At 40.9% G+C, this 24000-nt stretch overlaps 2 protein-coding genes across 19 annotated transcripts in view; one reads left to right on the forward strand and one right to left on the reverse strand.

Moving 5' to 3' along the window:
* Positions 1-24000, forward strand: part of caskb (calcium/calmodulin-dependent serine protein kinase b) — a 75944-nt gene that overhangs the window by 23702 nt on the left and 28242 nt on the right. For all 17 annotated transcript variants that reach the window (XR_015492452.1, XM_087254787.1, XM_087254788.1 and 14 more), the window contains exons 6-9: positions 14642-14744; positions 14835-15010; positions 22538-22660; positions 22759-22842. Coding sequence is in view for 12 of the 17 variants with exons in the window: in XM_087254779.1 (XP_087110905.1) it covers positions 14642-14744; positions 14835-15010; positions 22538-22660; positions 22759-22842 (486 nt within the window). In the remaining 5 variants the exon portion in view is untranslated. The remainder of the gene's footprint in view (positions 1-14641; positions 14745-14834; positions 15011-22537; positions 22661-22758; positions 22843-24000) is intronic.
* Positions 1554-10649, reverse strand: gpr34a (G protein-coupled receptor 34a). 2 transcript variants are annotated; one of them, XM_087255093.1, is made up of 2 exons: positions 10411-10649; positions 1554-3638 (listed from the first exon to the last, which is right to left on the reverse strand). In XM_087255093.1, the coding sequence occupies exon 2, from the start codon at positions 3578-3580 to the stop codon at positions 2411-2413; it is 1170 nt and encodes a 389-aa protein (XP_087111219.1). In that variant the 5' UTR covers positions 3581-3638; positions 10411-10649; the 3' UTR covers positions 1554-2410.

Genomic DNA, 24000 nt, shown 5'->3' on the forward strand with positions numbered 1-24000 from the left:
GATTCTGGCTTCTCTCCAAGCTTTCTAATTCTTCCCTTTTGCCAATTGTTGATGTTTTTCCCTCGCCGCTGTCGCCACTGTCTTGCTTAGTTCAGGATCTGTAGAGCTGCGCACGGATGGATTTGCTCTTCAGTGTTTGGACTCTCAGTAGTGATTAATAAACCACACTGAACTGAACTGAACTGGACTGAACTGAACTGAACTGAACTGAACTGAACTGAGCTGAACTGAACTGAACTGAACTGGACTGAGCTGAGCTGAGCTGAGCTGAACTGAACTGAACTGAACTGAGCTTAGCTGAGCTGAGCTGAACTGAACTGAACTGAACTGAACTGAGCTGAACTGAACTGAACTGAACTGAGCTGAACTGAACTGAACTGAGCTGAACTGAGCTGAACTGGACTGAACTGAACTGAACTGAACTGAGCTGAACTGAACTGAACTGAACTGAACTGAGCTGAGCTGAGCTGAGCTGAACTGGACTGAGCTGAACTGAACTGAACTGAGCTGAACTGAGCTGAACTGAACTGAACTGAGCTGAACTGAACTGAACTGAACTGAACTGAGCTGAACTGGACTGAACTGAACTGAACTGAACTGAACTGGACTGAACTGGACTGAACTGGACTGACACTGTTTTAATTTAATATGATCTTTCATGTGAAGCTGCTCTGACGCAATCTACATTTGTAAAGACGCTCCACAGATAAAGGTGAATTGAATTATGATGTTTTCTGCTGATGCAAAATTAAACAGCAGGAAAGAGACTGCAGGCCTATTTTACCAGCTGAAGCATTTAGATTTTAATTTGACCTGTTCATGGCCCTAAAAATGAAAATATAACCTGAAAACAAGTTATTGAAATAGGCTAAATAAACCAAATGACAGGTAGGCCTATTAACCTAATGGTTTATGATTGCATTTTTACAAATGCCAACCGGACAATTTCACAAAAACAAACAACACTTATGATAGCCTAACATAAACGATTATTTAAACTTTAAAATAATAATAATAGTTTTTCTGTATGGCCTGTGGAGTTTCCTGTTCTCCATTTTCACGGTAAAAACTGAATTTCTTTCTATTTTTGCTGAGGTGGACAGACTCTGTTTTGCTTCACTAATGCCTTAAAATGTACCCAGAGAACACATTTAGCCACTGTTTAATAGTGAAACTGCAGATTATTATACAGAGGATATCCCTGCATCACCTCAGTAACTCGGGCAGTCATGCAAAGTAATCAGTAAGTGAATAAACAGCCTAAATGAAAAGAACAAGAGGAACTAAAATCAGTCACCAGGTCTAGTGCCCCCCTGTGGGATTCATATGCCCCCTCAGTCATGACACCCTGCCGCCGGGCCTGCCTGCCTGCATATACCCTGATCTATTAATTCAGTTTTAATGTTCCTTCATTTCAGCAATCATATGCAGATGTTCATATTAGCATTGATTTAAGAGCACTACATTTAGCAGAATAATATTATCTGCCTACTAGTAGGTGTATTTATCACCACACCAGTGGCTCCAGCTGCATTTGCATTGCAGACCTCCAATAAAAGTAAAAAGGTTTGATTTAGACTTTACTTCTTGTCAAGTTTTTAGTTACATTTTTCTCTCAAAATTTTTCATCAACATAAAGATTCTGACACAATTCTGTGCGGAAATTGCAAAATAAATGTCAGCAGAGTCTGGCCCATGAGGCCGATGTGTGGTGTGTCCTGCAACTGTGGTCTCCAGCCGCACACCCCTCACCCTCGCTCAGACACTCACACTTCTAACAGTTCCAGCGAGTCCAGGAGTGAGCAGACAGGAGCTGTTTCTCCATGTGTTCTGAAGCATTCTCGTGTTCTGCTGTGACGTCATCATCAACCACCAAAGTTCAGCTCCAGAACCCAAGAACAGAGGAGCCGTGACAGAACCCTGACGCCCCATTCACACGGGGCTTCAGCATCAATGCTTGACTGAAGGCGTGTCTGAAGTTGGGGCTGAAGCGATCATCATAGCAGCGTCAGCCAATGAAATTCAGACAGCAGTAGGCCACTGTCTAGCTGGTGTATTTGCATACAGCAATCTGATTGGCTGACGCTTCCAACACTGCTTGAAAAGTTGAGCTAGTCCCAGCTCCTGCAGTGAGCAACGCCTCTGAAGCGGCGCTGATGGATCCACAATGCAGTTCGGCAACGCCTGACGTCACCCATTGAAAGTGAATGGAAAGCGTTGACGCTGACCCCCTGTGTGAATGGGGCGTGAGGCACTCCTGGTATCGCTAAGCTCGCTCCAGACATGGCAGGAGTCCTTGTGGCCGGATAAAGGAGGTGTGCAGCACTTCATGAACAGAGATGTAAGTGGATCATCTGAGGAGTCTCCCTGAATGAGTCCGCTTCAGAACACACGTCTTCATTTCAGCTCTTCAGTCAGACAGACCCGATCTGTGCACACAGGGCTCTGAGTGCGGGTGCAGGTCGGTGTGTTGACTCCGCAGTGTCGTGATGTTTCCCAGACTGCACCTGGATGTGTCCAGCACCGCGGTGGTGGAGGCGTGAGACACTGAGGTCCTGCGCAGCTCTGTGGTGGAGCTGTTGGTGGCCGGCGGCTCCGCATGCAGACGCAGACACTGAGCGAGCGCCTGCAAGGTGGCCCGCCGCACCGAGCCGGACAGCAGGAAGTACATGACGGGGTCCAGGCAGCTGTTGAGGGCCGACAGCAGCAGCACGGCTTCATTAGTGCGGTCCATGAGCCGCCGCGTCTCGCAGCTGATGTCCTGCAGCTGAGACGCCACGTAGAACCCTCTGAAGGCGTGATAGGGCACGAAACACACCGTGAACAGCAGCGGAACCACGAACGACTTCCTAGCGGTGCGGGCGTAGCGGGCGGCGTTGGGGAGGTGCGGTTTATCCTGCGAGGCGCGCAGCAGACGGCGAGCGATCTGTCCGTACGACACTAACAGCACCACGAACACCAGCCAGAACACGGCCACCATCAGCAGGTTAAAGTAGGCCTTCCCGCGCGCATGCTTCCTCTGCTTATACTGGTAACACTTCCCCGGCTCCTCGTTCCCCTCCGCCAGCGCCATCATGGGCACCGCCATCAGCACAGACAGACCCCACAGCAGCCCGCAGGTCACAAGGCTCCAGCTGCGGCCCCGGAGCCAGCGCCGGCCCCTGTGGGAGCCCATGATCTTCAGGTATCGGTCCAGGCTGATGAGCCCCAGCAGTGTGATGCTGACGTACATGTTCATGTAGAAGAGGTTTCCCACCACCCGGCACATGCGCGGCCCCAGCGTCCACACGTTGCCAAGGGCGTGGTACAGCACCCGGAACGGCAGGCAGGCCAGCAGCACCAGGTCCGCCAGCGCCACGTTGATCAGGAACACGCGGACGGAGTTTCTGCGCCGGTGCAGGAACAGGAAGACCCACAGCGCCAGCAGGTTTCCCAGCAGCCCGAACAGGAAGATGAGGGAGTACAGCACCGCCAGCGGGAGCCGCAGCGCCTCCTCCTCCAGCGGGCACGAGCGGTTGCTCCACATCGAGCGGTTGTCCCACACTGAGCTGGAGCTCTGGAGACTCTCTGTGGAGCTCATTGTGTTCAGCAGGAAGGGTCTGAGACGGGGACACAGGTGACTGGGCGGAAGATCAGCTCTGTGGAGACAAACACAAGCGTGCAGTTTTATTATTGGGTGTTTGACTTAGGCCCAATTCTATTTTTGTACCCCTTCTCCTTCACCTTGGCCCCTGAAACTGAGTGTGAAGAGGAAGAGCTTCAAAATGTCCCTCTAAGCAAACGGGACAGCACCTGCACACCAAGGTCATAATAGATTTGGATTTTTCATCAGTTTTAGTTTTGACTTTTTGTTTTCAAATTTAGTTAGTTTGATTAGTTTTAGAGGCAGATTTACTCGTGTTTATTAGTTTCTGTATTTTGAAATGTCTTCAGGTGAACTCTGCTGCTGCGCTCGTGCATGCAGGTTAATCATGAACAGCTCAGTGCGCATGCGCTAGGTGCACATCGCGGTCTGATTATGTTTCAATCAAGGTTTATATGCATCAAATACATAACATCTGTGCCAAACATCTCAACTGACCAACATATTAACAATAATACAACCGTATAGCTGAATTACATGTATGCATTGGCATGTTACAGCCCAAATGAGTATGATTATGTGAAACTCCATATAGATTCATATTGGAATGATTTCGGGTACTTACTTAGCGATGCATGCACACATATATGCACAATCCTTAAATGTCCGCTGATGTGGACTCTATAATACCTGTTCTATAACATTAAACTATCAACAACCAGCACTGCGCTATATTCTAGCGATCGTTCTTCCCGCTCCGTGGTGGATTTTGGGGGTGAGTGGAAGAAACCAAGTCGCGGGGGAAATATTTTCTGCAGAAATAATTTATGATTTCTTATGCGGCCCGGTACCAATTGTTCCACGGACTGGTACCGGTCCGCGGCCCGGTGGTTGGGGACCACTGATCTACCGCAACCATCTACCCATCCTCAAACTCAGATACTTCAGCCCACAAGACAGCAGCCTTCAGTACAATATGTGTGCAAGGCTGCTCTGAGGTTAGACACACAGTAGTGATGGGAAGTTCAGATCCTCTCATTCAGCCCTCGCTTCACCCGCGCTGCAGTTGTTCCAGTTCAGTTCAGTCACAGCAGGCTGTCATGTGCTGTTTGTGTTCGGTTCACTGAATCATGCATGCGCTGAATTATCGGTTCACCGCTTCTCAAATCTGATCTCAGAGTAACGGTACTGTTCTAATAACTGAATAACTTATAAAGTAAGTAGTGTGTGGATAAGTGCTTACTGGAGACGCGATTCATTTCAAATGATTCATGTAGATTTGGTGAACCAGTTCAACCAGTTCACTTAGAAGATCCGGTTAAAAAGATTCATTCATGATCGTGATACAGAAATAAACCCATTATTGGGCACGGATGTGTTAAAGCAGTAGTTTAAAGTGTCTGTGTGTAATGCTGTCACCGTGCTGCTGTCATCTGCAACCCATCATAGGGAAACACCCATACACTCTCTTTCACACTCATGCACTACGGCCAGTGTAGTTGATCAGTTCCCCTATAGCGCATGTGTTTGGACTGTGGGGGAAACCAGAGCACCCGGAGGAAACCCACACCAACACGGGGAGAACATGCAAACTCCACACAGAAACACCAACTGACCCAGCCGAGACCTGAACCAGCAGGCACGTGCACACATAGGGCTCAACCAAGGCTGCCCTTTTTAGCCTTGGATAGAAAGTGCCCTTCCAAAACGATCTAAAGTACCCCAACCCCCCCCTCAGTGTGTGTGTGTGTGTGTGTGTGTGTGTGTGTGTGTGGGATGAGTAGAGGAAGAGCAGATGATGATGATGATAATGATGATGAAGTGTATTTGAGGCTGAACTCTGCCTTAAATCTGCTGCACAAACAGAGGAAACTTCACACTCGACCCAATCAAAGCGAAACAAGAGCAGCTCTGGCCGGTGTGTGGAGCGCAGACCACAACAGGCAGACGTCCCAGACACACACACACACACACACACACACACACACACACACTGATGTGAAGCAGATGTCGAGTTCTGCTTTTCCATTCCTGATCTACGGCGCATTTCAACTCTGTGCAATGATTTAAAGACTGCTGCAGCTGCGGTTTTCTGGACATGTGTGTGTGTGTGTGTGTGTGTTTGTGTTAAGCAGGAGATCAGGGATTGCTCTACTGCATTTTTCATGAATGTGTGTTTTGCTGGAGTTTGAGACTCATTCTGCTGCTGCTTTTGTCTTCATTGAACACACACACACACACACACACACACACACACACACACACAGGTAAATCTGCAGTACACCCAGAGCGCTTGCACATCTAACTGATTGTGAGAATGTGCTGATCATATTAGTGTGTGTCTCTGAAACACACTCACAGCTCTGATGTGAACCACTGGAGCTCTGGATGTGCACACACAGTCAATACACACACACACACACACACACACACACACACACACACACTTGTGTTTTGAATTGGTAGTTGCAGATTAATATTTATGTGTTTGTAAAATATCGTAAATCTGAACTGACCGACGCAGAGCTGTACGGCAAACTGACCTGAGCGCTTCACTGCGGTTTCAGAGCCGTGTGTGTGTGTGTGTGTGTGTGTGTGTTTCAGCTACACACTCTGATATGATCATCAGCAGTTCTCACAGTTAGATGTGCAGGCTCTGTGTATATATCTGAGTATATGTGTGTGTGTGTGTGTGTGCTGCTGTTTTACCTTCATACACACACACACACACACACAGACGCACACACATATACTCAGGACCTCTGCGCGGTGTGAATGCAGTTGTGGTCTGGTGTTCTCCAGGGCTGCTGTTGTTCTGCTGTAGAGAATGCTGACAGCTTTATTAAGCACACAGATATTAGAGATGATGGAGAGTCTCCAGCTCAGAGGATCATGCAGAATCAGGGCTCGACATTACCTGTTCTGATCAGCAGCCCCGGTGGCTGTAGATTTCCAACAGCACTAGCCGCTCGGCATTTTCACTGGCCACAATTAATGATGGGAAAATATATTTAATATACATAAATGTGACTTTGACCTGCTGAAATGACCTGATTTACATGGTTATTACACTGTGTGTGTGTGTGTGTGTGTGTGTGTGTGTGCGCGTGCGTGTGCGTGTGTGTGTGTGTGTGGTTTATGAGCTTACTCAATGTGCGTGAGCAAATAGGTCACGGTGTTCATAGTGTCGTATTACTATTAGTTTTTACCTCACTCGACTTTCAGAGCTCAGAATGAAGCTTTTGGCGAATAAATCTCTGATAATGAATATTATTTCTCAGCCACAAATGTTAAAGATGTCAAAACAAGCTAAATATAGCTGTATACTGAACTTTTGATTTAATAAGACATTTATTTAAAAAACTAAACAAATTATTGACATTGTAGAAAGAGTCATTGTCATGTGTCTATTACTGTGCACAGTAATCTGTCCAGGCTACAGGTCCCAGATCAGCAGTTCACTGATGGAGAGTTAATCTGATATTAAAGCACTGTTACTGTAAACATGATCATTAAACCATATTAACAAAACCATCTGTAAACAAGAGAAACACACACACACACACACACACACACACACACACACGGGTAACGTTAGCTCTGTTAATCTGTTCAAGAATGGTTGAAGCAAAAGCAACCGGTGCTGCTGACAACAAGACACATGATGATCTCCTGACGGCAGCAGGACTGTGTGCACGAGCATCATGAGTCTAGTCTATCTGACACAGAACTGACTACACCTGTTGTGTTTCTGCGGTTGCTTCACGCAAGGAAACAGGAGCGCACACATTTAACCAGTCTCGCACATCTCATCACCTGTGCTTGCGAGTGATCGTCCTCTCATTCGGTATTCATCTACTTTCTTTTGCACACACACAGTTGTTTTTGTCAGTCGTGCTTCTTGATTTTAAGATCACATTTGCAGGCATGTTGCGTCATGCTGATTGTTGAAGCCTGCTTTAGCAAAACTAGTTTAGAAATGACTTTCAGCCTGCCAAAGTGGCTCGAGGAGGCGTCTGTCTAACCCGCCACAGCTCAACTGCACCCGCATACGGCAGGTTGGCCAACGCTGGGTTGGTGGGTGTTAATGTCACACACACACACACACACACACACACACACACACACACACACACACACACACACACACACACACACACACACACACACACAGGTCACGCTCCTGACTGCAGGACAGACAGTGCTGCAGAAGTCAGAGGAACTGCGGATCACTTCAGCTTCTCTGCTTCTGGTTATTCTGTGTGTTTCTGCATGCTGAAATGAGCTCATCCTCCACCAGATGAAGAAGCAGAAGAGGAAGAGCAATCTCTGTGTAAAGGGAAACACTCAACACAGAGATGATTCCTCAGTATACTGGATTATTCACAGTGTTCATACGCTCATGGAACACCTGGAACTGTCCTACAGTTTTGCCATGGCATTCTCCAGGCCTGGAAAAGTGCTGGGAAACTGATATCTGTATTCCTGAACATGGTTCCAGTGTTTCCTCCAGGAGGTTTTCCAGGCCTTTTACACAGATCTACCTGTGGTGTTACGTCAATGACAGATGTGCTGAGCGCAGGATCACAAGTGGAGATGGCATTCAGGTAACATGAGCATGCGGATCTCTCTGCTGCTCAACAAAAGCTCCTGCTCTCCTCAAACACACTGCTCACGCGCAGTTTAGTGTGTTTATGTAGTGAGCGTGTCTCCAGCATTCATTAGATTCACTAGCAATATTTCTGAATGTCTCCAATAGCCCTGCAGAGCGGCATTAATGCGTCATGAAGTAAAGTGAAACAGCTATAAACTCCAGCAAGAGTGATTATACGCAGAAACACAGACCTTTATCTATAAATAAAGTAGAATTATAGAAACCGTGTTCATCACAACTGAAACCTGTGTCCTGTTTGCTGACCTCACACACCTGTCAGTCAGTCAGGCAGTCAGTCAGTCAGTCAGTCAGTCAGTCAGGCAGTCAGTCAGTCAGTCAGTCAGTCAGTCAGTCAGGCAGTCAGTCAGTCAGTCAGTCAGTCAGTCAGTCAGTCAGTCAGTCAGTCAGTCAGTCAGTCAGTCAGTCAGTCAGTCAGTCAGGCAGTCAGTCAGTCAGTCAGTCAGTCAGTCAGTCAGTCAGTCAGTCAGTCAGGCAGGCAGTCAGTCAGTCAGTCAGTCAGTCAGTCAGTCAGTCAGTCAGGCAGTCAGTCAGTCAGTCAGTCTGTCAGTCAGTCAGTCAGTCAGTCAGTCAGTCAGTCAGTCAGTCAGTCAGTCAGTCAGTCAGGCAGTCAGTCAGTCAGTCAGTCAGTCAGTCAGGCAGGCAGTCAGTCAGTCAGTCTGTCAGTCAGTCAGTCAGTCAGTCAGTCAGTCAGTCAGGCAGTCAGTCAGTCAGTCAGTCAGTCAGTCAGTCAGTCAGTCAGGCAGTCAGTCAGTCAGTCAGTCAGTCAGTCAGTCAGTCAGTCAGTCAGGCAGTCAGTCAGTCAGTCAGTCAGTCAGTCAGTCAGTCAGTCAGGCAGTCAGTCAGTCAGTCAGTCAGGCAGTCAGTCAGTCAGTCAGTCAGTCAGTCAGTCAGTCAGTCAGTCAGTCAGTCAGTCAGGCAGTCAGTCAGTCAGTCAGTCAGTCAGTCAGTCAGGCAGTCAGTCAGTCAGTCAGTCAGTCAGTCAGGCAGTCAGTCAGTCAGTCAGTCAGCATGTCAGTCAGTCAGCATGTCAGTCAGTCAGTCAGTCAGGCAGTCAGTCAGTCAGTCAGTCAGTCAGTCAGCATGTCATCTTAAAGGGATAAATAAATAACCCTCAGCACTACTACAGAGAAGTTTGTGCTGTTATTATTCACCTATCCTTTAATACATTATGATGTGATTATAACCCGCTATTAAAAACACAGCGACCAACAGTGTTGATTGAGAAGTTGTCATGTAGCCGTGGCGGGATCAGTTTTGGTGTAACGCCCGGCATGGAGGAATGACTGTATCTTTGGGTTAGTTGTGTTGATTTCTACTGTGTTGTTGGCCAGTGACACACTCTTACATTATTAGTCTGGTGTCAGCGTTATTAAATCAGCTTGACAGAGATATAAATATACACTGAAACTGATCAGATTGCTGTGTGTTTTAGGATATGCTCTAATACATTTAAACATGTGCTGTTTTTCTGTTATCACGCATTTGTAGACATGAAACAGCTCATGAAGATTTACTTAGTCTTGGGAAAATCACAGAAAAGTCTTGGAGTTTCAGTAGTAACGTGTGTATGAGCCCTGTGTAGGTGAAGTGCTGTAAACTCTTTATTTGGGCTGAATTTAATCAGACATATGAGCTGAACATGACTACACTCCAGTCATTTGTCTAAAGTCAGCAAGATCAGATGTGTGAGCTCAGTCTTCTCTCAGTCTCTCCGCTGCGCATGTTTTACAGGGTTAATTCAGCTCGTCGTTCACTATATTCCAGTATAATGTACTGTATGTGTGGTGTTTGCTCTGTGCTCGGTGTCTGTAATCAGCGCTTCTCTGCTCTTATCTGCCGCTTCTCTCACTTCTGCTTCTAGATTTGGCATTAGCACAGCGCTCTCAATAACACCTCTGATAAACTAGTAGAAGCTGAACATCCCCACACTCAACCACACATCTGCATCTGCATCTGCATCACACTGCATTCATTTAGTTCATCTTTAAGCTGTAAATGGCACAGATCATACATCAGAGGAGCTGCGGGAGGCTGTCGTGTGCTGGATTCATGCATTAAAACTGCTCTTATGAATCTGGAGAAAGCACATTTCTGATCACACACACACACACACACACACACACACACACACTGATGCAGGAGGTGTACTCACGGCTGGGCTTGTTAATCCTGCAGTCTGACTGAACTCTGCCGCTGGATCTTCATCCTATTGGAAATGCAGAGCTGTGAGTTTCTGAGTCAGATCAGCTTTCATTCCTCCAGCAGAGAGCAGAGAGACTTACTGCTTCCCTCCAACACCATCAGACGTGCTCTGTGTGTGTGTGTGTGTGTGTGTGTGTTTCTCTTACTCTCACACACTCCTCTCTCTCTCTCTCTCTCTCTCTCTCTCTCTCTCTCTCTCTCTCTCTCTCTCTCTCTCTCTCTCTCTCTCTCTCTCTCTCTCTCTCTCTCTGATCTGATCGTCGTCAGCAAGCTTTCTGTCACAAACTAAACACAGACAAATCTGCAAACTACAGTTATTTAGAGTACACTGATGTGTGTGTGTGTGTGTGTGTGTGTGTGTGTGTGTGTGCGTGCGTGCATGTGTGTGTGTTTGTGTGTAAACATTACATTTAATTAAACTGGTTAAAGGTTTAGTTAATGGAGCTGTCTTTACTCTCCAGTAAGCAGAGATCTCCAGCTGATGTTCACTAATCAAATCTGAGACTTGCTGGAATAGATCTAGAATATATGCAGTGTAACACTGGTCATGTGTTTCTGTTAAATTATTATTAATACTTCTCTTTTTCATTCTTCAGTTTCTCTATTTCTTCTATATTTGATATACTCAGGGTGTCTGCAGACTCTTAAATCTTGTGTTGTAGGTATTAAATCACATTATTTATTGGGAAAAGCAAACACTATTTCAGTACAGATAGTTACACATCTTCATCATCTTTGTTGTTTTGTTTTTGCAAAAAAAGAAAATGATAATAATAGTATCAAAAAAGAAGAAATGATGATAATAATAATAATAATAATAAGGGGAAATAAATGGAAATAATAATAATAAGAATAATAAAAGTTTATGGAAAATTATAACCAGCTGAATGCAGACATTAATAATCAGTCGAGTGTACAGATAGACTGTCAATGTAAATATTTACAATTAAACAGTATAGGATGATAATAGTGAAAAACAAACAAAATAAGTTACTTTAACATGAATAAATTAAAAAGGAAGGAGAGTGCATCTATTCCCAGGTGAAAAAAATAATTAAATGCAACTAAAATACACTTAAATACCTGCACATACATTTTTAGCTCATTGTTATTTTTTTCTTCTATAAAAGTTTGATGGTTTTACACTATAAATATACTAATTAAACATATGTTTATACTTCAGTAGGACTTTAGTACACTTGACAAAAGTATACTCAATACCAGTAATACTTAAATAAATGTTTAGTGTACTACAATAAAGTACACTACAGAAAAAAACATCCAGAAGAGTTTTTCAAAAGTGTGCTTTAAATGCTTTACACATTAGTTGATATTTAGTACACTGTTTACATACTAATCCTAAGTTTAAAATAAGTTAATATATTAAAAATCTATTAGTAATGTATTGTAGTAGAAGAACATTTTCCCTAAAGTTGTACTTAAGTACACTTAATGTGAATGCAATATTATCACGAACACTTAAATAGATTTTGAGTCTGGTAATTTTAAGTTTACATTAAATTGACTTTATTAAAAATCTATCAGTGATGTATTGTAGTAGAAGAACATTTTCCCAAAATGTCTTTACATTTGATATATGTGCTGTAATGTTGCATCTTATTTATATTTGTGTGTTCTCAGTTTTTGTTCCTCCATAAGGTATTTTTTGGACTTGTGGTTTATTGCACAGAAAGATTAAAGTGTTTTGATGAAGCTCAGATGATGTTTTCTTTGTACACACAGAATCCCTTCAAAATATATTGTTTAAATAAATGTTTATTATGTTAAAAGCACATTTTAGATCAGCTTCATGGTGTCTCATAATAGCACAGTTGAGTGCACTTAGATGTACTTAAGTTTATCTTAAAAAGAACTTAATACAAATTTTTAGTACATTAAATACAAAATTAGTTTGGGAAAATAGAGCACTTTTAATACAGTATTCAGCACACTTTTATTTACAATTTGTATATTCTTTTAATATATTACTATTATACTTTAAATCAGTCATAAATATATTTAAATGTTTAAAATTAGGGTTCAAGTGTATTTCTAGTTGTAACTAAATATATATTTTAAAATACCAATATAGTATGTTAAAAGCACATTTTAATTCAATTTCAGAGTGTCTCAAAATAGCACAGTTGAGTGCACTTAGGTGGTGTTAAGTTTATCTTAACATATACTTAATACTATCTTTTAGTATGTTAAGTACAAAACTAGTGTGTGAAAATAGAGCACTTTTAGTACAGCACTGAAAAATATACTTAAATAAATTGCATTTTAGTGCACTTTTTTTTTTACCTGGGTAAAATAAAGGAAAGACCTTAAGAGAGTTAAAGTAAATGATAAAGCATTGCCACTTTATAAAGAAATGAGTTTCCCAGAGCATCTAATCTTGTCCAGCTTTAGAAACTGCGTGACGTTCACAAGCTATCAGGATGTAGTTGCAGGCTTATTTATTTTCCAGTGATGTAGAACACAACACCCAGCTAATAATGAGGTAAAGGCCAAAACATCACAGTGTTCACAAATAAACTGGGACCAAATGTTTGAAACATCATCAGGGTATGGGTCGATATTTACCTGCAACACCTCAGACATAACTGTAATATAGGTAATCCAGCAATTCTGTCTCAAACACTGTAGAAGTGCAGCGTCACACACCATTCATTCATACTGCCCCAACACAAGCTGATCAAGTCAACTCAACACTTTACACAAATCAATGTCAATTGAGCGTAAATAAATGTAAGCTGTCCCAATCAAATCTCAGGATATGTGTTGTTTCAGCTCATTTTAGATCAGTAGTTTGAACCAGCAAATAAAGCATGTTTTGAGTGTAAGGCACATAAAGAACACATGACATAAACTACACCCTGGTGCATCACATCTGCCGTCAGTATCGGGGAAAGTTCAGATAGTCTGGTCTTTGAGAAATGGATTCTGAAATACTTTCAACTGCATTAGTTAGCATACTGCAGAAGCCAGCGTTCTTCCTCAAAACACAGTCTCAATTCATCCCCCAAGTGCTTTAATGTTAGCAGGAGAACATCATCCAGGCTTAAATGCACACAGATTTGAGAAAGGTGAAATCATTTGTGTTCATGTTCCCTTGATGGAAACTGTTCATTATAAAGGTCATGTTTAACTGAATTTACCGTATCAGTTGAATTATCTTGCTGGAAATACCCTGTGTTGAGAGTGCTCGTGTGTGCACAGCTCAGCTTCAATATAGTTTTGTTCATTTTTATCTTGTTTTAAAGAAACTTTAATAATGAAATATAATGTACAAGCAGAGCGTGTTTGTTTTCACACAATATTTAAAATATCTTGCTAAGAAATGTCCAATTTATTTATAACTATTGTATTACTGTATTAGTAAATGCAGTAAATGATTGTCTGATAGAGCAAATAATTTTGACTCATGAAGATACACAAACTGTTGTTTAAAGTGTGTTGATCTCTCTGTTAAACTGCATTTGCTTTCATTTCTGTCTTTAAAACAAAACAAAAGATGATTAAAATGATAAAACGACTCAAAAATAGAGAAAGTAAGACAGAATCTCTGCTCAACTGCTGCTCTCACTGAGAGTGTGTGTCCTGCTTCTAGTCCAAAAATCTCCTAAATCAAGAGCAGATTTCTAGACTAGCTCAGATGTATGATCTCATGTTCAGAAATAATGAAGAGTTTCTCAGTAAAACAAGCAGAATATGATTATTAATATAGAGAATTACTTCAGCACATCTCTAATCATCACAGTGTTCATGACTTCTCCATGATGACGGCACATGATACTAGACCAGATCTCCTCCAGACTCTAGTGTTCATCAGGGTAAAGTCTCGGTATATCTGTGGTTTGTTCTGGAGAAATTTGACCAGCTTAATATTAATGTGATCTGGAGTTTCTAATCTGCCAGTAGAGTATGCAGAATATTAATAATAATCCGCCGTCAGAGGGATGAATAATGTTATTCTCCATTGTCAGATTAGTGTGTGTGTGTGTGTTATTGAGTCTCTCTCTTCATTCTGACTCATCCTTTCTGAATTCAGCTCTATATTTCAGCTTGTCTGGGAAACTCTTCAGCACCTGAAACCAGACGCAATCTCTGAGTCAGTGTGCAGTCATTTCACCTGTCTGTCTGTGTGTGTGTGTGTGTGTGTGTGTGTGTCTCCGCAGCCTCACTGTGTCCTGCTGGCCTCCAAGGAGAACTCCGCTCCTGTGAAGCTGGGTGGTTTCGGCGTGGCGATTCAGCTGGGCGAGTCGGGTCTGGTGGCTGGAGGTGCGTGCGTTCTACTTCCTGCCTCTCTGCATGTGTAGAGGAAGTGCAGCGTGTGGCCTGTGCTCTGATTGGCTGGTGTGTGTCCTGCAGGGCGTGTGGGGACGCCGCACTTCATGGCTCCAGAGGTGGTGAAGCGGGAGCCGTACGGGAAGCCGGTGGACGTGTGGGGCTGCGGGGTCATTCTCTTCATCCTGCTCAGCGGATGCCTGCCCTTCTACGGCACCAAGGAGAGGCTGTTCGAGGCCATCATCAAGGGCAAATACAAGGTGAAGAACCACTGCTTCATTAACCACACAACACTGAAGATCACTGCAGATCAATAATCCATCACATGATCACTGAACAGCAGATCAATAATCCATCACACGATCACTGAACAGCAGATCAATAATCCATCACACGATCACTGAACAGCAGATCAATAATCCATCACACGATCACTGAACTGCAGATCAATAATCCATCACACGATCACTGAACAGCAGATCAATAATCCATCACACGATCACTGAACAGCAGATCAATAATCCATCACACAATCACTGAACAGCAGATCAATAATCCATCACATGATCACTGAACAGCAGATCAATAATCCATCACACGATCACTGAACTGCAGATCAATAATCCATCACACGATCACTGAACAGCAGATCAATAATCCATCACACGATCACTGAACAGCAGATCAATAATCCATCACACGATCACTGAACAGCAGATCAATAATCCATCACACGATCACTGAACAGCAGATCAATAATCCATCACACGATCACTGAACAGCAGATCAATAATCCATCACACGATCACTGAACAGCAGATCAATAATCCATCACACGATCACTGAACAGCAGATCAATAATCCATCACACGATCACTGAACAGCAGATCAATAATCCATCACACGATCACTGAACAGCAGATCAATAATCCATCACACGATCACTGAACAGCAGATCAATAATCCATCACACGATCACTGAACAGCAGATCAATAATCCATCACACGATCACTGAACAGCAGATCAATAATCCATCACACGATCACTGAACAGCAGATCAATAATCCATCACACGATCACTGAACAGCAGATCAATAATCCATCACTGAAGAGTTCAGCAGCAGACCTGATGAGCATCACTGCGCTGCACACACACATCTCACACTCCAGCTGATCAGTGATCACACACACCATATACTGTGTCTAAACACACACACACACACACACACACACACACTTTACTCAGATATACTATGTAAATTATTTTACACATAAACACTTCCGCTCAGGGTTTGGGGTGGTTTTTGTTTTTTAATTATTATTTTTTTATAATAATTGAAATAAAGTGATTCTGTTCATCAATACTGCATTTATTACATGTAAAACAAATTATTAAACTGTTGAACATTTATTTATTTAATACTGATTACTTACTGTGTAGTTTTAAATTAAATTATTACTCCAGTCATTATTGCTATTAAAAATAGTAATGCCATTAATAATAATAATAACAACAACAACAACAACAATAATAATAATGAATAATATTGATGAATATTAGAGTGATTTGTGAAGGATCATGTGACTGAAGACTGGAGTAATGAAGCTGAAAAATCATCATTAAATCACTGGAATCACTGATTAATATACCTGATAGTCTGCTGTTGAACAGTTGTTTTATACTGTAATAACGGTTCTCTTTTACACTTTGTACCGTATTTTAGATGAAATAAACGAGCAGAAGAAGCTTATTTAAAAACATTTCAAAATCACACTGACCCCAAACCTGTGACCGCTAGTGTAGATAAATATAAACAATAAAGGTAACACTTGATAATAACTGCACATCATTAATCATCAGCATATAGTGAACTCATTACCTGTTCAGCATAACTCTACACTAATAGAGGTTAGTCAGCAGTGTATAACTGCAGATGCAGATGCTCTGTTCTTGATTATAAGCATATCTATAATGTACTTGATCATTGTTCTTTAATACTTTGTTAATGATTAATTTTTCATGACTAAATGAAGTATTGCATCATTTACAACAGTAATTCGAGAGATGTTGCTGGTTTTTAAAGATTATTCAGAATACGTAAATAAATGATTAATAAACTATTCAAATCTACATTTATATATTGTTAATATTCAGGCATATAATAATAGTTAATTTATTTATTAATAAATGCTTTCTTAACTCAACTTCATGCAGTTTTGTGAGCTAATCTAAAGTGAGGACTACACTGTAGAAATGCAGAGTCCCACACCATTCACACATGTTGTCCCAACTGTCCCAAAACTGAGTAAGTCAACAGTTTACACTTTTAACACATTTATGTGGATTGAACATAAAAAATTAAGTTGTCCTAATGAAATCTCAAGAATTGTGTTGTTTCAGCTTTTTATAAGTTTGTAGTTTGAATGAACAAACAGAAATATTTTTGAGTGTATTTCTTCATTATAAATCTTTAATTAATGACAGTTAAAGGCTCAGTTCTATTCTAAACAGGAACAGCGCACATGACTTTATTTATTTCTGTTCATTTGAAGATTCACAAACGAAACTGCATCAAATAAGAAACAAATCTTTGTGTTCTTAACTAAAGTATAATTACTGTACAGTTTAAACATCGCTAAATAACAGTGAAATGCTGTATCATTACATATTGTTTAATTATTATAGTGCTGTTATTGTTGTTTTATTCAGTTCTGTGTTATACTTTGACTCTCCTGTTATTCGCCATCTATTAATGTAGAGTTAATGATTAACAGATAATCAACTAACCATTGCTGATGCTGAATAGAGGATTCACAGCGTGTGCTGATTATAATGCGTTACCACAGGATTTTACACAGTGTGCTCATGCATATATTACTGTACACTGCACACACATCTGCTGCTAAATAGGAACTTTTATTTTAGATGAATTGTTTGGCAGCGCTAATAATAACCAGATTTGTCAAATAATTAATCACATCTGAGATAAAAGATTGTATTTACATAATACATACATTTAGGGCTGTGTATAGTCATGTATGAACACACACACACACACACACACACACACACACACACACATAAAGTCTACAAAAGAAATATATTTATATGTATGTATATATATATATATATATATGTGTGTGTGTATTTTTATAAATAAACTTATACACACACACACACACACACACACACACACACACACACACACACACACACACATATATTGTATGCAACATAAAGAGTTTTGCTCCACTGAACCTGTGAGGGTCTATGTGTGTGTGTTGTGGCTGTGACTGATAAGCATGTTGGTGTGAAGATAAGCAGACGCCGCTCTCAAAACCAAACACCGGGGCAGAGCAGACTGATTGTGAAAATAAATCATCGCTAAAATCAGATGTTCATTGACTAAAACTAGACCAGAGTTACGACACCGGTGTCTGAAACTACATCACATTTTCATCAAAAGGCTAATAGTGAATCACACTATACACACCAGTTCCTGACTCAATAACACTGCTGTGTGCTGGACACTGTACATTTATGTACAAGTGCACACACACACACACACACACACACACACACACACACACACTGATTTAATTATTTTCTAACAAAAATATCATAGATAAAATATCATTAACAAAAATGGGATGAAGCAAATGCTTCTTATTCTCCCACATCATTACCACATACATCCTTTGTTTATTACTTAAACTTGTTTATTCTTTTACTGATCTCTTCTTTTTACATGAAACATATTTTATACTTTTGGCATCTTTGACATATAATATGTTTGATTCCATTTGTACCTTTTCATTTTGTAACTTGTAGACCCAAAGAAAAAAACCCAAAGTACTGCAAATAGAAAAAAATAAAAATAAAACAACAACAACAACAACAACAACAACAACAACAACAACAACAACAACAACAACAACAGCAACATAGTACTGCAAATAGCCATTGATTAAAATGTCACCATACCTTTCTCTTTTTATCCTTTTTCAATCACCTTCATCATTATATTCCTCTATTAATATTTATTTATACAGTTTTCTAAATTGATTAATATCCTGACGTTGTTTTAGAGTCTGATCTAGACTGTTCTATAGTTTACCCCACAGACAGACAGGCAGGCAGACACAAGCTTTTTAAAGTTGTTCTTGTTTTCATCCTCCTAAAATGTAGTTCTTCTCTCAGATTATTTCCCCCTTGTCGTTCTTCAAAACACTTTTGTAAACATTTCAGAAGTAATTTATTCCTAGCTTTAAACATGAACTGTGCTGTTTTAAATTTAACCAAGTCATTGAACTTATGCATCTTGAATTTAAAAAATAAAGGATCATTTGCTGCAAACACCCCACATGTTCTATTAGTCTAATGACTTTTTCTGTAATGTACATACAGATCATAAATTAGATTTATACATATTCCCCCAAATTTCAACACAATGACTCATATATGGCAACTGAAGTGTGTTATATCATATATACACTGATTTATTGTCCAGGATAAATCTTGCTTTATTCACTACTGATGCTGTTATGATTAATTTTGATTTCACTTTATTTATTTGCGGTTTCCAACTAATTTCATGATCCAATACAACACCAAGAAACTTAATTGCATACACTCTTACTATAACTTCAACATCAATGTGTAAATCTATATTTTAACTACTTTTTAATTTCCCAAATAACATAACCTTTGATTTACTTATATTTAATGACAATTTGTTTATGTCAAACCATAATTTCAATTCATTAATTTCTGAAGTTTTTCAAAGTTTTGGTAAATTATGCCCAGAACAGTAAATGCTTGTATCATCTGCAAATAAAATAAACTTAAACAACTCTGATATCTTACACATATCATTAATGTAAATTATAAACAATGCTGGACCTAAAACTGACCCCTGTGGTATGCCACACTTTACACTCAGATATGCTGATTTATGGTGGCCAATTTCCACAAACTGGTGAATATTTGTTAAATAACTGCTTATCCAGTCCAAGGCTACTCCTCTGATGCCATACCTTTCTAAATTAATTACCAATGTATCATGATTTATTGTATCAAATGCCTTCTTTAAATCTATAACAATTCCAACTTCGTTCAGTTTTTTAATCTATCTTATTAGTAATTTCCTCAATAATTTCTGTTCATGCAGAGATGTTGATCTGTTTTCCCTGAAACCATATTGTTCAGGAGAACCAAACATATATGAAAAATGTTTCTATAAACCAGTAATCGCTACAATATAGTCATGCAAATATTTAGATACACATATATTTCATGCTTATGAACGCTTCTTTTGGATGTGAAAACACTTATAGGAGACACTGTGAGAAATGCAGCCGCTCTGGTGAACATCATCTGGGAAATATTAGATAAAGAATCGATAATTCACCACAGTAATAATAATAATAATAATAATAATAATAATAATAATAATAAAGTGTGTGTGTGTGTGTGTGTGTGTGTGTGTGTGTGTGTGTGTGTGTGTGTGTGTGTGTGTGTGTGTGTGTGTCGCTGTGGCTGTAGATGTGGAGGAGCTGATCAGGCAGGTTGAGCTGCTCTGCTTTTCTCCTGCAAACATTGAAATGTTCTTAAATCAAGACTTGATCTTCTGGTTGACTGATAATCAGATGTAAAGCAGTAACACAGTGCTTTTATGGTTAGAGAAGAACAGAAGTCGTCTGAAAGTCGTCTTTATCGAGAGCGAGATCAGCGGCAGCAGAAAGAGAAGAGGAACTGCTGTTTCACTTTCTCTGACGCTGCCGCAGCGCTTACCTTACTCAGTTTATTCCCTTTTGTCTTCCTCTTGACCATCTTTATTTGAAAATAATTCAGCAGTTTGATGTTTACATGATTTAAGGGTTTTAGTTTGTATTGCTGTAAAATGAAAGGAAAGTGAACTGCAGTCGTGTGTTTAACAGAAGAACAAACATCAGTCAGACGTCAGCAGATCATCCTCAGTCAGAGCGAGATCGCTGTGGCTCACATTCACCCTATAATTCAGCTTTTATTAGTGTTATTCTGTGTTTTAACACGCTTTTGAAAATGTCAATAATTTGTGGTTAGTTTGTGTGGTTGTCTGTGATCTTCTTCAGTGATGGTTTTGATATAATTGTACACGTTTTACTTTATTTTGAATGATTTCAGTAAACTGAGTGAAGCTCAGCTGAACATTAGAGATATGTAAAGGCATTTAGTGATTTGAGAAATGAACATTTGCTCTCCCTCAAGAGCTTTTAACTGTTGATGTTGAACAGAAAAGAAGATATTTTGAAGAATGTTGGAAACTATTATCTTCTGTAGATGGAAATACAGATGAAGTCAGAATTATTCCCCGCCTTTGAATATTTTTTCTATTTTATTTATTTCCCAAATGATGTTTCTCAGATTGAGGAAATGTTGACAGTGTGTCTGATTATATTTGTTCTTCTGGAGAAAGTCTGATTTGTTTTATTTGGGCTAGAGTAAAAGCTTTTTAATTTTTTAAACACCATTTAAAGGTCAGTATTATTCGCCCCTTTACGCTATTTTTCTTTTTTTAGCTATAAATCTAAAATCAGATTCTCTGGAACTCAGTGTCTGTTCAGCATTCTTCAAGACATCTCCTTTTCTGTTCAGCGAATCAGAAAAACTCATTAAAAATGAAAAGCATTTGAGGGCGAGCAGATCGTGTCTGGTGAAGTGTTCCTGATTTTATTCACGTCACATTCATTTTATTTCTAATGACGATTTCATTTTCTTCTCTTTTCTGCTTCTAGGTTCAGTTCATTAAACTGATTTAATAAACACTAGTTTAGTGCTCAGTAACACAGTTAAATGTTAGTAGTAATCCTACACCTTCTCTGTGTTTCTGTGAACTCTACATGTGCTGGTCAGAGATGCTGCTGCTGCTGCTGTTTCCTGCTTTTGACAATCAAATATTAAAACTTTTGATTATTAAATATAAATTTAATTATTTAATTTGCGAATAAAAGTAAGTTTACATTTTTTAAATGAAGCTTTCTTTTACACTTAACCTGAAATGTGAACTCATTCACCAGATGACTGTGTGTTCATTAATTAACTGTAGTTTATTTCCATATTTTAATAACTCAGTAAACATTAATCTGCTCTTTGGCTTTAAAAAGACCTTCAGTAGTTCAGAATATGTACAGTGTAAATGACGACATTATGAATGACCTATTAGAGGAAACAAACAAATAAATAAATAATCATGTTGCAAACAGAATAACTGATCAGCTGTCAGAATCACGGTCAAACATCGTCCATCTGATTATCTGTTATTTGTGTGCTGTATTATGTGGATGAGTGCGGCACAGTACTGGATAAACATGCGGTAATATTGTTGAGTGTTGCCATATTAATATTGCTTATGTGATATTCTTATGTCTTTAAACACTCTGAGAGAGTGTAAACCTGATATGCAGATATGCGGACTCTGATTGGCTGTAGTCATCCTCCTCTCTCGTCTTGACTCCGCCCATTAGTGTTTATGTTCAGCTCTGGGTTAATTCACTCCAGCCAATAGCAGAACAGCAACTACTGTGGAGGCGGGGCTAAATATAGCATGGCCTCATCTTATTGGTCACATTTTAATAAACAAGCAAAACATAAAACAATTATTAATATTATATAATATATTATATTTGTCTGCGACGCATATACTATTGTCTATTATTATTACTATTGTTGATATGTGTGTGTGTGCGTGTGCGTGTGTTTGTGTGTGTGTGTGTGTGTGTGCGCGTGCGTGTGTGTGTGTGACAGATGAACCCTCGGCAGTGGGCACACATCTCTGAGAGTGCTAAAGATCTGGTGCGGCGTATGCTGATGCTGGACCCGGCCGAGAGGATCACCGTCTATGAGGCGCTCAACCACCCCTGGCTGAAGGTCATCATCTTCATCCTCATCATCATCATCCTCATCCTCATCTTCATCTGTCTGACGCTTTGTGTGTGTGTGTGTGTGTGTGTGTGTGTGTTTTACAGGAGAGAGACCGCTACTCCTACAAGATCCACCTGCCGGAGACGGTAGAGCAGCTGCGCAAGTTCAACGCTCGCAGGAAACTGAAGGTACAGACGCCAACACACACACAGACACACACACACACACACACACACACACACACGTGTGTCAGCAGTGTGTGTGTATCTCAGCAGTCTGTACTGGTGCAGATGAGTGAGCTGTGTGTGTTCTACTCAGACTTGATGCAGAGACACTGTGATGGACATTCTCCTGCTGTACGTGTCATCAGAGGGGGAAAGCCCCGCCCACTATTCTCCATCTCATTAGCATGTCCAGCAGCCCTGAGTGAGAAGCAGCCGTCTGTCCATTAGCCATTACAGTGTTTGAGCTGCTGAAGATGATGTCAGCATAGACTAAGAGCATTATAGATGTGGAGTTCTAGATGAACAGAGACAGGAGACACATAGACTGACAGATGCATCAACACACACTCACACTGAAGCACACACACACACCTGACCAGCGCTCACAACACACACACTGCTGTTTCACACCTGCCGCACAGCCGTCTGTAGCCCCGCCCTCTCCTGAATCTCATTTGAATTTAAAGCGACAGTCTCCAAAACGCCTCTATTAGGATCAGGGGCTGCCGCTGGGGATGCTGGGAGAGGGGGGGTGTAGCTTGTGTCTGATGAGTGAGACGTTAATACACAGCTATAAATCAATCACCTGTCAATCACAGCAGATCACTCCATTAGAGGAGTCCACACTACACACATCTGCTGCTTAACACATTTAACTGACGCAGCGTCTCACACACACACACACACACACACACACACACACACACACACTGAACTGCAGTGTTAGCGCAGTGCAGGCCTCAGGTCAGTGAGAGTGACGCTGTTCTCCACATCAAAGCTGGAGATGTTGATCTGGAAAACATCAAACACACCGTCTGGAGAGCAGAGACGCACGCAGGAGTGTGTGTGTGTGTAAAGGTGAAGCGTCTGAGTGTGTGTGTGAGCTGTAAATGTCAGGTGTCTGCGGTTCTGCATCAGTAACATCAAACACCACTGTTCAGATCTGAGTCAGGAAAACACTGGAAGTGTGTGTGTGTGTGTGTGTGTGTGTGCGTGTGTGCGCATGCATGTGCATGTCTGTTTGTGTGTGTGTGTGTGTGTGTGTGTGTGTGTGTGTGTGTATGTGTGTGTGTGTGTGTGCGCATGGATGTGCATGTCTGTTTGTGTGTGTGTGTGTGTGTG

This window comes from Danio rerio, chromosome 6 (assembly GCF_052040795.2).
Source record: "Danio rerio strain M-AB ecotype USA chromosome 6, GRCz13ab, whole genome shotgun sequence".
NCBI lineage: Eukaryota > Metazoa > Chordata > Actinopteri > Cypriniformes > Danionidae > Danio > Danio rerio.

What these genes read in the sequence shown, in the direction of transcription:
- gpr34a (XM_087255093.1), bottom strand. Translation starts at nt 3,580, where the DNA reads ATGAGCTCCACAGAGAGTCTCCAGAGCTCCAGCTCAGTGTGGGACAAC.